This window comes from Xyrauchen texanus, chromosome 42 (assembly GCF_025860055.1).
Source record: "Xyrauchen texanus isolate HMW12.3.18 chromosome 42, RBS_HiC_50CHRs, whole genome shotgun sequence".
NCBI lineage: Eukaryota > Metazoa > Chordata > Actinopteri > Cypriniformes > Catostomidae > Xyrauchen > Xyrauchen texanus.
In genome coordinates, this window is record NC_068317.1 from 22,978,284 (window position 1) to 22,995,213 (window position 16,930).

Below are 16,930 nucleotides of genomic sequence, written 5' to 3' on the forward strand. Positions count from 1 at the left end.
ATGACTTTTTAAATATTTTTTTTAGAAGAATATCTCAACGGTATATATCTATACAAGTGAATGGTGGCCAACATTTCAAAGCTCCAAAATGCACATAAAGGCAGCATAAAGGTAATCCATATGGCTTCAGTGGTTTAATCCATGTCTTCTGAAGTGAACCATTTGGTTTTGGGTGAGATCAGACCAAAGGACAACTTGTTCTTTTACACTACATATCTATATATTCACAATATACATCAGCAGAAATGCTCAGATAAATCCTCGAAAATGGTAGTTGTCACCCTGCACATAAGAAGTCTTCTTCTAGGTACATACATTTTGGTATGTTTTCACCCAAAACTGATCGCATCGCTCAGGGCCATAAGGTGAGTAGGGTGAGTAAATGATGAGAACATTTTCAATTTTTGGTGAACAATTCCTCATCTGAGTTTAGGTGGCTGTTATTCTGTTAATTCTGAACATTAATTTTTTATGTATAAATTCATTATTATTATTATTTTCCTCAGTATGCATTGGAAATTCACAATATTTGTCACACCATGGGATTGAGTGTAATATAATTTGGAGATTTGCACCACAAGATGGTGACATTGCATTAGCAAGAAAATGCATCAAATCAAGTCGAGTCCAACAGACAAGAGTAAAGACATGACACCTAATTTTCAATCTACCCCAGTGCTCCTTCCTTATGCAGGTTATAACATCAGTTGTGCCACATGATGCGTGTCCATCCTCAGACACCAGACAGTGGTCACCGAACATCTTCCCCCAAAGCTTCAACCCTTTGTAGTTACACAAGCACTTCTGCCACCGAAACCCAATATCCTTTCTGGTAACCATGTTAAACTGCAGGCCTAATGTTACCTGAGCTCATGAGTATCACCATGTATAATTCATCTACTCAGTAATCTACTCACCCTCAGAGAAGGAACCTGACTCCATTAGCCTGTCTACCTGCACTGAAGAAGGACACAAATTTGGAATCTGTTCACTTGAACAGGTAAGAAAGCCAATGAATGGCCTACTATGGGATTTACTTCACAATTGATGTAATGATACCAGTTTTTGCTTAACACTTTCAGCAGTCAGCCACTGTAAACCTCCAGAGAGATCTGAAGGCTATATAATTCATTGATCTATTTAATATTCAATGAATGCTCATTACGAAAGATGGAATTATTCAAGCGTAGGGGTTGGAAGTTATCAAAGAATTTATGTCAAAACCTTGTATTGTATATTATCTTCTTACCTGCTATAACCTTGAAGTTGATGTTAGTGCTTTCAAACAGCAGGACTGGTTTAGAATTATTGTCGACAAGGTTGGTATGTGTATACCAGTTGACACAAGGTCTACGTTGATGTGTAAAAGAGTGAAGTTATTATGACACACAAACCAAAAGTCAATTGTATCTGACTTACCACACAGGAGAACCTGACCTACTGTCTTATACAATTTACTGAAGGTTTATTTGTTTTTTTGATGTGAAGGTAATGGTTTAAGACCATGACTGAACAAAGGCAACGAGCCCTGTCCACATCAGGGGAGGCTTTATACCAGGTTCTTGGTCTTGACAAAAACTGTACCCACGATGATATCAAGAGGTCCTACAGGTAAGATGTGACTTGCAATTCCTATTTTCCCATCAGTGCATTGCAATTGGATATCCTGAGATGGACTGCCTTTCGGTTTTAGTTACTTGGAAGGAGTTCGGAGTGTTGGTATATATTAGATCATTTTTGGGGTGAAAAATGGAGATAGAGCGTGCAAATCTGCAACTCATTCTTCTATAATCTCTGCCTTTGGTTGCAGAGGAGTTGCATGAATATAATATGACTTCCACAATCTAAAATATTCATTATGTTGAACAGATGGCATGCCTGATTTTATTGGGATCAGGAATGATAAAGGAATCTTATAGATGAGACATATGAGAACATGTTCATGAGTAAACAACGTGTGTGTGTGTGTGTGCATGTTTATACTATATTGTGGGGCCCAAATGTCCCCACAAGGATAGTAAAACCTGAGATCACCTACTTTGTGGGGCCCGGACAGCTGTAAATGTGGGAAATGGCTTGTTAAACATGCTAAACAATGTTTTTTTTTTAAATGTAAAAATGCAAAAAGGTTTCTGTGAGGGTTAGGTTTAGGGGTAAGGTTAGGGATAGAAATTATAATTAGATCTGTATAAAATCCATAAAATGCATGGAAGTCTATGGAAAGTCCCCACAATGATATAAGTTTGTGTGTGTGTGTGTGTGTGTGTGTGTGTGTGTGTGTGTGTGTGTGTGTGTGTGTGTGTGTGTGTGTGTGTGTGTGTGTGTGTGTGTGTGTGTGTGTGTGTGTGTGTGTGTGTGTGTGTGTGTGTGTGTGTGTGTGTGTGTGTGTGTGCGTGTGTGCATGCATGAATGGTTCTCGACTATAACTTCAAGTGATAGGTCACCCAAAAATGAAAATTCTCTTGTCATTTACTCACCCCCATGCCATTCCAGATGTGTATGACTTTCTTTCTTCTGCAGAATACAAATTAAGATTTTTTGAAAAAACATCTTAGCTCTGGTGGTCCAGTGAATGGAGGCCAGAATTCTGAAGTCCCAAAAAGCACATAAAGCTGCATAAAAGTAATCCTTGTGACTCCAGTGGTTAAATCTTTATCTTCAGAAGCGATATGATAGGTGTGGGTGAAGAACAGATCAACATTAAGTCCTTTTTTATTATAAATTATCTTCCCTGCCAAAATAAAATCACTTCTTAAGACATGGGTTTAACTACAGGATTTGTATGGACTACTTTTATGCTGCCTTTTTATGCTTTTTAGAGCTTCAAATTTCTGGCCACCTTTCACTTAAATAGTATGGACATACAGAGCTGAGATATAGTTCTAAAAATATTTGTTTGTGTTTTGCTGAAGAAAGAATACACATTTATGGGAGTAAATGATGAGAGAATTTACATTTTGGGGTGAACTACCCCTTTAAACAATACCATGGAAACGTGCAATGCTTGCCTTTGGTGAGAATAGCATGACTCTGACATCATAATTGTAGTCCCACTTGTCTGTTGGCATAACAACTGCATAAAAATTTTACCCAACAACAGGACAACCTGAGCCATTTTTATTTGCTTGTGTCAAAATGTAGTCTTTGTTATATGTGGCTTATCTAGCTTTTTAATAAAAAATAAAAAAAGATGATAAGTGTGAACATTATGGTAACATATTTATTTATGCACGTCTTGTGTGTCTTCTATATCTTGTAAACTAAAACATGAAGGAAACAAGTAGGAGAGCTTCATTAGACAAGTGATTTGAAACACCATACTGATGTTCCAACAATTATAGTCTCTAATTACTCTAATTTACACGTTGTTCAAGGAGGCATTTAAATGGTTAGCATTTTAACAGCACTTCTTTGTGGTTAATGAATACATAATCATCACAACTCTTGCAGATGCCATTGGCGTAATGAAAAATTAACAAGCAAGCGTGCTTGGAGCATTATAAATTGTTGATGTTTAGTTACAAAAATTTAGTTAATTTAGTTACCAAAAAAAAGAAGAATATAAATTATATAGAGACTATGTTCATGTAATGTTTTTTAAGGTGAAATTCTTGGTTTAAATACTAATAGCTTGCTCTGAGGTATTAGTAAAAATTCTAATTTCTATTAGTAGAATTAAAGGGATAGTGCACACTGTGACAGGGCGGAGGGCGGGGCCGGGTCGTGATTATACACACCCGGTCCCTTTTCAGGCTAATTAAGCCTCCGAGAGGGATAAAGGCCGATTGTGGATGGTGGTGTGATGAGAGAGAGATCGTTTATGGACATGTCCGTCATGTGTGTGTGTTTGTCTTTTGTTTAAGTTAATCATTAAAAATATTGTTTATATCGCCAGGCCGGTTCTCGCCTCCTCCTTTCCATTGAACTTTTCACTGGCTCGCTGCCGACCGCCTGGAGTGGGAGCACCGCTGCCAGGGGCGGGGGAGACCCCTTCCATTCAGCTAGACGGGCTCGCCTCGTTTCGTGCCGACAGAAATACAGCTCTCTGCGGTAAGACTCGCGGTGGTGGCTTGTGTGTTTACATCAACACGGAATGGTGCAAGAACTCTATGCTAGTCTCTAGTTACTGTTCATCGCTGTTGGAGCTTGTGACTGTTAGATGCAGACCGTTTTATCTACCACGGGAATTCACCACTGTTTGCATAACCGGAGTTTACATTCCCCCCGCTCTGTGAACTGTATGGGGCTATGAGCGAACTGCAGAACGCTCACCCCGACGGACTGTTTATTGTCGCCAGAGATTTCAACCATGCAAATCTCAAGACAGTGCTTCCTAAAGTCCATCAGTATGTGGACTTTGCAACGAGAGGGGCGAACGCACTTGATCTTGTTTACACAAACATCCCATGCGCGTACCGTGCGGAGCCCCGCCCCCACCTCGGCTACTCAGACCACATCTCTGTTATGTTAATTCCAGCATACAGACCGCTCGTCAGACGCACAAAACCGCTTCAGAAGCAGGTGAAAACCTGGCCAGCAGGAGCCATCTCTGCTCTTCAGGACTGTTTTGAGTGTACTGACTGGCACATGTTCAGGGAGGCTGCAACATATGGCGATTCTACCAACTTGGAGGAATACACAGCATCAGTGACCAGCTACATCAGCAAGTGCATTGATGATGTCACTTTCTCCAAGACCATCACCACACGCTCCAACCAGAAGCCGTGGATGACTGCGGAGGTGCGCACGCTGCTGAGGTCCCGAGACTCCGCCTTCAGAGCAGGCGATAAGGCAGCCCTAAGAACAGCTAGGGCCAAACTGTCACGGGCAATCAGAGAGGCAAAGCGCGCACACGCCCAGAGAATCCACAGTCACTTCCAGGACAGCGGTGACACGCGGCACATGTGGCAGGGCATCCAGGCCATCACCAACTACAGGACAACATCAGTTGCCTGTGACAAAGATGCCTCCCTTCCAGATGCGCTGAACGACTTCTACGCTCGGTTTGAAGTGCAGAACGACGTGATGGCGAGGAAGTCCACCCCTCCTCCCAACGACCAGGTGCTCTGTCTTACCACGGCAATTGTGAGGAAAACTCTACGTAGAGTCAACCCACGGAAGGCTGCTGGACCAGACAACATTCCTGGCAGAGTGCTCAGAGGATGTGCAGACCAGCTAGCAGATGTTCTTACCGACATCTTCAACATCTCTCTGAGCAGCGCCGTCGTTCCAACGTGCTTCAAGGCCACCACCATCATCCCCATGCCAAAGAAGTCTTCAGTGTCCTGCCTCAACGACTACCGTCCCATCGCACTTACACCCATCATCATGAAGTGCTTCGAGAGGCTCGTCATGAGGCAGATTAAGACCCAGCTGCCCCCCTCACTAGACCCACTGCAGTTTGCGTACCGTTCAAACCGTTCAACGGACGATGCCATCACCACAACCCTCCATCTGGCCCTCACCCACCTAGACAATAAGGACTCATACGTTCGAATGCTGTTCATAGATTTCAGCTCAGCATTCAACACAATCATTCCCCAGCACCTGATTGGAAAGCTGAACCTGCTGGGCCTGGACACCTCCCTCTGCAACTGGATCCTGGACTTCCTGACTGGGAGACCTCAGTCAGTCCGGATCGGGAACAGCATCTCCACCACCACCACACTGAGCACTGGGGCCCCCAGGGCTGTGTGCTCAGTCCACTGCTGTTCACTCTGCTGACTCACGACTGTGCAGCAATGCACAGCTCGAATCACATCATCAAGTTCGCCGATGACACGACCGTGGTGGGTCTCATCAGCAAGAACGACGAGTCAGCATACAGAGAGGAGGTGCAGCGGCTGACGAACTGGTGTAGAGCCAACAACCTGTCCCTGAATGTCGACAAAACAAAAGAGATGGTTGTTGACTTTAGGAGAGCACAAGGTGAACACACTCCACTGAACATCGACGGCTCCTCTGTGGAGATCGTCAAAAGCACCAAATTCCTTGGTGTTCACTTGGCGGAGAACCTCACCTGGTCCCTCAACACCAGCTCTATCACCAAGAAAGCCCAGCAGCGTCTCTACTTTCTTCGAAGGCTGAGGAAAGCACATCTCCCAACCCCCATCCTCACTACATTCTATAGAGGGACTATTGAGAGCATCCTGAGCAGCTGCATCACTGCCTGGTTTGGGACTTGCACCGTTTCGGACCGCAAAGCCCTGCAGAGGATAGTGAGGACAGCTGAGAAGATCATTGGGGTCTCTCTTCCCTCCATCAAAGACATTTACAAAAAACACTGTATCCGCAAAGCAACCAGCATTGTGGACGACCCCACACACCCCTCACACAAACTCTTTACCCTCCTCCCGTCTGGCAAGAGGTACCGAAGCATTCGGGCCCTCACGGCCAGACTGTGTAACAGCTTCTTCCCCAAGCCATCAGACTCCTCAATACTCAGAGACTGGTTTGACACACACGTGTCCTGAGTTGCACTTTAATTACTGTCACTTTATAACTGTCTGCTACCTCAATAACTGCTATGTGCATAGAACATTATCTCATAGTATGTTATGTTTACATTTTTAGAAACTGTCATCTTTTTGCACTACTGAGTACTGGTCGGCGCTGCACTGTCTATTTTCCTGTTCATTGTCAGAAATTTGTTGTACTGTCCTGTACTTTTTGCACATGTTTGCACGTGCACTTTATATAGGTATATGTAGGTTTTTTTATATAGGTATTTTATTTCGTTGTGTTGTCTCATGTGGTCCTGTGTTGGTCCTTTGTTGTTTTTATGTAGCACCATGGTCCTGGAGGAACGTTGTCTCGTTTTGCTGTGTACTGTACTAACTGTATATGGTTGAAACGACAATAAAAACCACTTGACTTGACTTGACTTCTGTTCTCCGAGAATGCAGCAGGGCGTTCCGTCCGCCAGTGGCTGGAGGACTGCCTCCGATCCGCCCGGAAAGGCGCGGCTGTCATCCGTTAGAGGGTGGAGGAGTGGCCGAGGTACAAGCTACTGTGTATCGGAGAACCGGCCTGGTGATATAAACAATATTTTAATGATTAACTTAAACAAAAGACAAACACACACACAAGACGGACATGTCCATAAACGATCTCTCTCTCCTCGCACCACTGTCCGCAATCGGCCTTTATCCCTCTCAGAGGCTTAATTAGCATAAAGGTGTGTATAATCACGACCTGGCCCCGCCCTCCGCCCTGTCAAACACCCAAAAATATAAATTCTGTTATCATTTACTCACCCTCATGTTGTGTAAAACCTGTATATGGCTTTCTTTCTTCTTCTGACAGAATTTACATGTTTGGGTGAACTATCCCTTTAAGCAGCTTTTATACCTTTGGCTTGATCCTTTTTGAGATCACAAAAATGAAAAAAGTTTAGAATCTGATCTTCAAGTGCCACTTTGAGCATAAAGATATAACATTTTACAACACTATAAAATGTCAGATGACCTCATTGCCGCAGACTTCAGACAACTGCTTCACAGAGTACGAACAAGTTGGCATTCATTCAGAGCAGATCTGAACTGAGTCAGACAAAGACATTTGCAATGCACCTCTGGTTCCAATGGGGAAAATGTCAGGCTGCGTGACGTTCCTCTCTTCACCACTGCTTGTGTGCTGAGGAGCTATCGGAGGCACTAATAGGGTCTGCAGTCTTGCCGACACACAGACAGGTCAAGCAGTGTCCGCATAAGACAGCTCGCCGCTAAAGATCACACCCTACTGAGATCATCAAACAGAGAGGCAGCCATACTGGTACATGTTAATGAGTCTGCTCACACTGAGTCCAAAACTATTCCTGTTTCTTTTTTAAACTAATAGCCATCTTATGTCACTTCAACACAGTCACTCTCATTTGGAGAACCATGGAAAATAAGTTAATAATTAATATACAATAAAAACATTTGCATACAGTGGCCCCAAAAAGTATTTGGACACTTTTGGACACTTAAGTTAAACTTAAAAATGTATGTTACATTGTGTTAGATACCAAAATATCTAACCAAGTGGCATCTGCAAACAAATTAGACCTTTTCTCAGAGCTACCTTCACTTTAATGAGCCATTGTTTAATTATTTAGAATTTTTATTTCATTTTTAGCGGATGTATGAAGACACAGGTGTCCAAGAGTAGCCATAGGTGTAGCAGTTCATGACATTATCTATGGGCATGTTCCAGAAGTGCACAATATATCTATTGACTTACAATTTACATGAAAAACAAGCAAACTTCTTTTAGAGAAATGCTTTGAATGTAAAGTGTGTTTTGTGCTATATTTCTTAAAATCCTCTTTGTTTCATAATTTGTTCTAAAATGCGGCTGAAAGGGATAGTTCAACCAAAGATGGAAATTCAAAGATGCTAAATGTTAGCCTCAGTCACCATTCATGTTCATTGTATGGAAAAAGATGCAATAAAAGTGAAGGTGACTGAGGCTAAAATTCTGACAATATCTCCTTTTGTCTTTGCCTGAGAAAAGAAAGTCATACAGGTTTGGAACAACATGTGGGTTAGTAAATGATGGCAGAATTGTCAAGTTTGGATGAAGTGCCCAAATACTTTTGAGGGCCACTGTATAACCAATACTGTGACCAGTGTGTTTCCACAAAACCTCTCTCCAGTACCTTTGAAAAATCAAGAATAATAGAGGCAAAAAGATACAGGTGCATGGCTAAGAATTCACAGACCTCAAATGATCTCTAGGTTTGTAATGATCTGAAGCTGTCTTGTCCTTGCCAACATTTTAGAAAGCTTGCTTTGAAATATCATCCTGACAAGAACCCTGAGAACCCAGATGCAACTGACAAATTCAAAGAGCTCAACAATGCCCACGCGGTACTGTCTGATGTCACCAAGAGGAACATTTATGACAAGTATGGCTCCCTTGGCCTCTATGTGTCGCAGCAGTTTGGAGAGGAGAATGTGAACACATACTTCATGCTCTCCAGCTGGTGGGCTAAGGTGCAGCATAACTTTCCCCTTATTCCCTTATGTTTTTTTGTTTGTTTGTTTTGTCTTTATAAATATCACTTTCAAAATATTAAAATAAATGTTTCATTTTTTGAAGAATTAAAAAACAATATTCAACATTCTAATGTTAACACTGCAAGATCAATAATAACTAATGAACCAGTTAAAAAAAAAGTGATAATCATTCAAAATGAAATTACTCACTTTATAGATATTTTGTTCACACTGTAAATTACATAGTATTTGTGTTTCTTCAAATTAACATATCTAAGGATTTGGTGATACTTATACTAATACTACTGAACTACATGTATTTTATTTTATTTTATAGGACAGCTCCTGCCATCCCAGATGTGTATGACTTTCTTTCTTCTGCAGAACACAAATAATGATTTTTAGAAGAATATTTCAGCTCTGTAGGTCCTCATTATGCAAGTGAATGATTGACAGAATTTTTAAGATCAAAAATCCACATAAAGGATCATTAAAAGTAATCCATAAGACTCCAGTGGTTAAATCCATGACTTCAGAATCCATGTGTTCAGACACAATATGATAGGTGTGGGAGATAAACAGATCAATATTTAAGTCATTTTTTTTTTATCATAAAACATTCTCCCTGCCCAGTAGAGGGCGATATGCATGAAGAATGTGAATAATCAAAATAACAGGAGAAGAAGAATGGGAAAGTGTAACTGAAGCAAGGAGGAGAATTTATAGTAAAAAAGGAATTAAATATTGATTTGTTTCTTACCAACACCCATCATATCACTTCTGAATTCATGGATTTAACCTTATGGATTACTTTTGTGTTGCCCTATGTTCATTTTGGTACCCATTCACTTGAATTGTATGGCCCTACAGAGCTGAGAAATTATTTGGACCTACCTAAATTTGTTCTGATGAAGACAGAATGTCATACACATCTGGGATGGCATGAAGAATTTTCATTTTTTGGTGAACTATCCCTTTAGTTAATGCAATAGTTCAATAAGCTTAACTTGAACAATACTTTTACAGCACTTATTGATCATATACATATAATGATACATTTTACATGTACTAATACATGTTCTGGGTTCAAAATAAGTTAAGCTCAAACGACAGCATGGCATAATGGTGATAAACAAAAAAATATATATGTTTCGACTACTAAAAATCGAGGTAACAGTGAGGCACAATGCAAGTGAATTGGGCCATTTCGAATTGGGCAGAAATGTGAAGTGTACTCTGTTGTTTTTACTGTCGTATTAGGGTTTGCAGAGGAACTTTGTCAAGGCAGCGTTGTTGTAAAATTGAATATACCTTTACACAGAAAAGGTTAATAAGTGATTTTATCACACTAGATAAATGATAACACACATATTGTCATGTGGCTATACTTTTGAAACATACTTTTTTTTTTCTCCCCAATTTGGAATGCCGAATTCCCAATGAGCTCTAAGTCCTCGTGGTGGCGTAGTGACTCATTTTTCGTGGTGGCGGAGAACGCATCTTAGTTACCTCTTTTTTTAACTTCTATTTATACTCCTTCTCTCTCTCTCTCTCTCTCTCTCTCTCTCTCTCTCTCTCTCTCTCTCTCTCTCTATTTTTTATTGTAAACTGTGGGGAGAAATGTCATACCAATAATTTCACTACATGTCATACTGTGTATGGTTATGTATGTGACCAATAAAACTTGAAACTGAAAAATGATCACGTGGCTTGTTGAGCGCGTTACCGTGGAGACATAGCGCGTGCTATTCTCCGCAGCGTCCATGCGCAACTCACCACAGGCCACACTGAGCGCAAGAACCACATTATAGCGACCACGAGGAGGTTACCCCATGTGACTACCCTCATTAACAACCGGGCCAATTTGGTTGCTTAAGAGTCCTGACTGGAGTCACTCAACATGCCCTGGATTAAAATAGTATTTTAACTTTTACAAATTGGCCCCATTCACTTCCACTGTAAGTCCTTCAATGAAACACAGATTTTAGATTTTCATTAAGATAAGGAGGGACATATGGAATGATATTCCGGACATTATTCAAAAAGAATTGCAAATTGTATTTGCAATTGCGTTTTCAATTTGTGGACGCATAAAATGTGACATAATCCAAACGCAATTGCAAATCGCGCATTACGGTTTGAATTTTCGTTTAAGCGAACGCACAGTGACTGCCAGATTTCAAATGGAAAAGCAAAGTCCGTTTGCAACTGTGTTTCCCATATCTTACGAGTTTTGGCCCTGTCATATTTAAATAGCAATTTCAATTACCACGTCTGCTTTTTCACTTTCTCAGCGTCGCGTATGTAGCCAGCCAAAACTCAAATGGAATACTAATTCCCTTAGTATTTCCATTTCCGATGCCTTACACGGAAACCTGTCAATCAGGGTCAAGGGTGGGATTATGCTATGGGGCGTGTTTGTCTTGGGAAGTGACATCACTCACAGTCTATCAGGATCAATAATTAGCACTGCACTTTATTCATCTATAATCTCACACTGGACTGTCAACATATTCTCCTCAATATACTACTTCATAGATATATATATGTATATATATATATATATTTCATATACTCCTACTTATTGTATTGTATATTGTGTGTATTGTTTACTGTACATTGTATATAATTATTGTGTTGTGTAAGTATGTGTACATTTGATTTGTAAATTGTTTTGTGTAAGTATGTTGTTTACTGTAATTGGTATATGTCTCATCACTGTCATGACTGCTATGTTGCTCGGAACTGCACACAAGAATTTCACCTACTGTTGCATTTGTGTACATGGTAGTGTGACAATAAAGTGATTTGATTTGATTTGATTTGATAAACCGGCGTCTGTTCAGGGCATCACCTCTTGACCATCGACTGTGAGTGACGTCACTTCCCAAGACAAACACGCCCCTATAGCATAATCCCACCCTTGACCCTGATTGACAGGTTTCCGTGTAAGGCATCGGAAATGGAAATACTAAGGGAATTAGTATTCCATTTGAGTATTAGAAAATCAGTTATTTTGAATTCTTATAATAAAGGTGGCTTAAATTTCATTGATTTTGATTCTCTTAACAATACCTTAAAAATTAATTGGCTTAAACGTTTCCTTCACAATCAATCTTCTATTTGGAGTATAATCCCAAGATATATTTTTTCTCAATTAGGAGGTATACATTTTCTTTTAATGTGCAATGATTCAATTAATAAACTTCCTATCAAACTTTCCAAGTATCATCAGCAGATGCTTATGTCTTGGAAACTTATTTACAAGCATAATTTCTCGCCACACAATGTTTTAATTTGGAACAACTGTAATATTCTTCATAAGAGGAAATCTTTATTTCTTGAAAACTGGTTCAATAATGGGGTGATATTAGTAAACCAGCTATTTGATAGTGAAGGTAATTTATTTAATTATTCCAATTTTGTTTCAGGATACCAATTCCCAGTATCTAGTAAAGAATTTAATATAGTTTTCAAGGCCATCTCTTTGGAAATCTGTATGCTGTTTAGAAACAATAATAGTGCTACAGTGACTTCTGTTTCTCCCCCTAGCCCTGAATCTACTGTGGTTGGTTCTATTTGTTTTTCAATACATAAATCCATTTATAAAATTAGGTCATTATTTTTGGACCCTGTTACTTCAATTCCTTCCTCCATTTCTTATTGGAATAACTTTTTGATGATATTAAATGGTCATATGTTTTGTCACTTCCTCAGAAATTCTTTCTAACTAATAAAGTTAAAGAAATATCCTATAAAATTATTCATAGATTTTATCCAGTTAAATACTTTTTAAAGAAATTTAGAAATGATATTGATACTTCCTGCTCTTTATGTGAAGCCTCCTCTGAAACTGTTGATCATTTGTTTTGGGAGTGTCTTTTTACTCGGTCTTTCTGGAACAATACTGATGCTCTGATTGTCCAAAAGGTTTTATGTAACTTTTCTTTATCATATAGACACATTCTTTTTGGATTTTATGTTAAAGACAAGAATCTAATTAATGCATGTTTTTGTATAAACCTTCTTTTATATATTGGAAAGTTTCATATCCATAAATGTAAATATATGAAAAGTAAACCCCACTTTAGCTTTTTCAAAGAAGAATTGAAGATGTATTTAAATACAATTTCAACTTCTGTTAACAAGAAAGCAATGAAAACATCCAGAATTAGCCATGTTTAATATTCTCTCTTAATGTTTTTTTCTTTTGTGCCCTCTTCTTCTTTTTTTTCTTTCTTCTCTTACTCTCTTTTCTTTTTAGACTATTGTTGAATATATTTAAATTTCTTTCACATTTCCTCTCTTAATGTATTCTGAACCATAATTTCTCTTTTGTTTTGAAAGATTGTTTATATTTCTTGTATGTATCGTCTTGTTCTGTTTGTTAATATTGCAAAAAAAAAAAAATAAAAAAATAGTATTCCATTTGAGTTTTGGCTGGCTACATACGCGACGCTGAGAAAGTGAAAAAGCAGACGTGGTAATTGAAATTGCTATTTAAATATGACAGGGCCAAAACTCGTAAGATATGGGAAACACAGTTGCAAACGGACTTTGCTTTTCCATTTGAAATCTGGCAGTCACTGTGCGTTCGCTTAAACGAAAATGCAAACGTAATGTGCGATTTGCAATTGCGTTTGGATTATGTCACATTTTATGCAAATACAATTTGCAAATCCTTTTGAATAATGTCCGGAATATCATTCCATATGTCCCTCCTTATCTTAATGAAAATCTAAAATCTGTGTTTCATTGAAGGACTTACAGTGGAAGTGAATGGGGCCAATTTGTAAAAGTTAAAATACTATTTTAATCCAGGGCATGTTGAGCGACTCCAGTCAGGACTCTTAAGCAACCAAATTGGCCCGGTTGTTAATGAGGGTAGTCACATGGGGTAACCTCATCGTGGTCGCTATAATGTGGTTCTTGCGCTCAGTGCGGCCTGTGGTGAGTTGCGCATGGACGCTGCGGAGAATAGCACGCTATGTCTCCACGGTAGCAGCTCAACAAGCCACGTGATCATTTTTCAGTTTCAAGTTTTATTGGTCACATACATAACCATACACAGTATGACATGTAGTGAAATTATTGGTATGACATTTCTCCCCACAGTTTACAATAAAAAAAATAGAGAGAGAGAGAGAGAGCAGAGAGAGAGAGAGAGAGAGAGAGAGAGAGAGAGAGAGAGAGAGATAAGGAGTATAAATAGAAGTTAAAAAAAAAAAAAAAGGATGCACGGATTGACGTCTCAGACATGGAGGTAACTAAGATGCGTTCTCCGCCACCACGAAAAATGAGTCACTACGCCACCACGAGGACTTAGAGCTCATTGGGAATTGGGCATTCCAAATTGGGGAGAAAAAAAAAAGTATGTTTCAAAAGTATAGCCACATGACAATATGTGTGTTATCATTTATCTAGTGTGATAAAATCACTACATACGCGACGCTGAGAAAGTGAAAAAGCAGACGTGGTAATTGAAATTGCTATTTAAATATGACAGGGCCAAAACTCGTAAGATATGGGAAACACAGTTGCAAACGGACTTTGCTTTTCCATTTGAAATCTGGCAGTCACTGTGCGTTCGCTTAAACGAAAATGCAAACCGTAATGCGCGATTTGCAATTGCGTTTGGATTATGTCACATTTTATGCGTCCACAAATTGAAAACGCAAATGCAAATACAATTTGCAATTCCTTTTGAATAATGTCCGGAATATCATTCCATAGGGACAAGCTGAAATGTGTTTTTGTGGTAATCAACATTATGCCACAAATGCTGTCTATTAAGCTTAACATGAACTAAACCCAGACTGTTCTTTTTAAATTTAAAGTTGTATGTTGACATTAGTTAAATGCATAATGAACTAACATAAACTATGAACAATAGTAGGCCACTTTATAAATAAATATTCACAAAGATTAATAAATGCTGTAAAATTATATTGTTCACTGAGTTGAAAATTGATGCATTAGCTAGTATTAATGGATAAAACAGTAAAGCGTTACCAACAGTAATAAAGTGCTGTTGTAATAAATCATATAAACATGTGATATGTGTAACATGGACACTGTACTGTGAGTGTAAGTGCACTTTTGAATTATGCTGAATTTCGCCCTAATGTTTGTTTGTCTGATTATAAGCTCTTCCATTTATAGGGTATGTTTGCCATCTGCGGCTTGCTGACAGGTTGCTATTTCTGTTGTTGTCTGTGTTGCTGTTTCAACTGCTGTTGTGGGAAGTGCAAACCCCACACACCTGAAGAAGAAGACCAAGAGATCTTTGTGTCTCCTGAAGACCTAGAGGAGCAGATCCGTACCGACAATGAGAGAGGAGGTAAAACACACACTCTTGATGTGTTTCAGGAAAGCATGTGCTTTAGGTGGTCACACTCTTTGAAAGGGTAAATGGGCACAACATATCCCAGTCACATTCACTCTACAGTTAGAGAAAAAGACTAGTTATTCCAAAACTAATGCGTCTCGATAAGAGTGTCTGCTATATGCCTCAATTGGAAATGTACTGCTGGTAATCTTCAAAACCAGCTGTAAGAATCAAAGACTGACTTTAATAAGATTTTTTATTTTTTATTTTTTAAGAAAATATTGCATAATCTGCTATTGCATCTTTCTATTATTAATTTCACCATTGCTTTATATGATTACATTTTCTTATTAAAATGTGTATGAAGTATTTTTAACAGAAACAGGCTTTGATGTAGAAGATCATGGCTTATGAGTGAAAGGAAGAGCTCATCAAACATAATAAGTCATCCTGTTTAACAAATAAATAGACTAGGTCCTTTTGAGCCAGATGTTTGTATAATACTGCCAGTGAGCTGTAAGAGGTAGATCTTCTTTTGCAAACGTGATAATTGCAGTCTGAGTCATTTCTCAAAGTGTATGCATAATAGTTTTTTTTATAGCATTCTCACAATAAAAATAAACAATGTTGTTACCTACATTTAAAAAGTAGCATGTAAGATGGCATAGAGAGGAAAAGACGACTTTTTTTTCTGATATTTGCCAAAAAGACCCTAGCTTCATGCTTCATTTAAAAATACACTACAAAGTTTGCTTACACTTCTATTTTGGTTAACATGCATTCACCTACCCAGGTTGACAATACATAGAACACAAGACATTGAAAAGACATCATTGCTTGAATGCACCTGCTTCATATAATTTACATTAGTGCAGCAAAATAAAAAAATGCACTAAAATAAAATGTAATGTGTTAAAGACATTTCCTGCTAAAGACATCTAGAAAAATCCACTCTATCGTCTTTGAATCTGAAACAGTCTGGGCACAGAGTAAAATAACCTCCCTCACCATTAAGTAAGCCAGTGGGCAGTGGGTTGCCGTTCAAAGCTGTGATCCAATGCCAGCTCGAAGAGGTCATAAAAGTGCAGCCAGCAGGGGCAGGCTAACAGCAGATTGCTGGGACGTCCTTGAAGCATACAAAACACTTTTCATTTCAGCAGGAAGTTCAATTAGGAGTGTGAAAAGGCATGACATTAGACAAAGTAGCCTCGTTTTTTCCATATTGATCACACGTGACCTCTTTTACCTGTGTGTTTTCCAGATGGAGACACTCCGATTGTGCTTCAGCCAACCAATGCAAGTGAGAAGACCCAGCTGATTGGCGATGGACACAGAACATACACCTAAAAACAAAAGAGTCATGATAGATACTGATTATAAAATTATTTTGGAATATATTGATATATATCTTTTACAGTTTAAAACTTAGGTCAAAAAATTATTTGTTTAACCAGGCTGTCTGTAAATAACATATTATTATTATGCTTAAGGTGCAGTTATTACATAAAGCAGATAATGTGATAAAACTTGTGAGTAATATATTGTCTTTTTTCGAATAATCGAATAAAAGTATAGCTTAGGTTTTCACAAAAAAACAGGCATTTATGTACCTTTACCAGAG

General features: G+C 38.9%; 1 protein-coding gene across 1 annotated transcript; it reads left to right on the forward strand.

The window, feature by feature from the left end:
• Positions 1-1,504: 1,504 nt before the first annotated feature.
• Positions 1,505-16,656, forward strand: LOC127635334 (dnaJ homolog subfamily C member 5-like). Its single transcript, XM_052115289.1, has 4 exons — positions 1,505-1,611; positions 8,765-8,978; positions 15,144-15,321; positions 16,571-16,656. The coding sequence occupies exons 1-4, from the start codon at positions 1,505-1,507 to the stop codon at positions 16,654-16,656; spliced, it is 585 nt and encodes a 194-aa protein (XP_051971249.1).
• Positions 16,657-16,930: the final 274 nt, after the last annotated feature.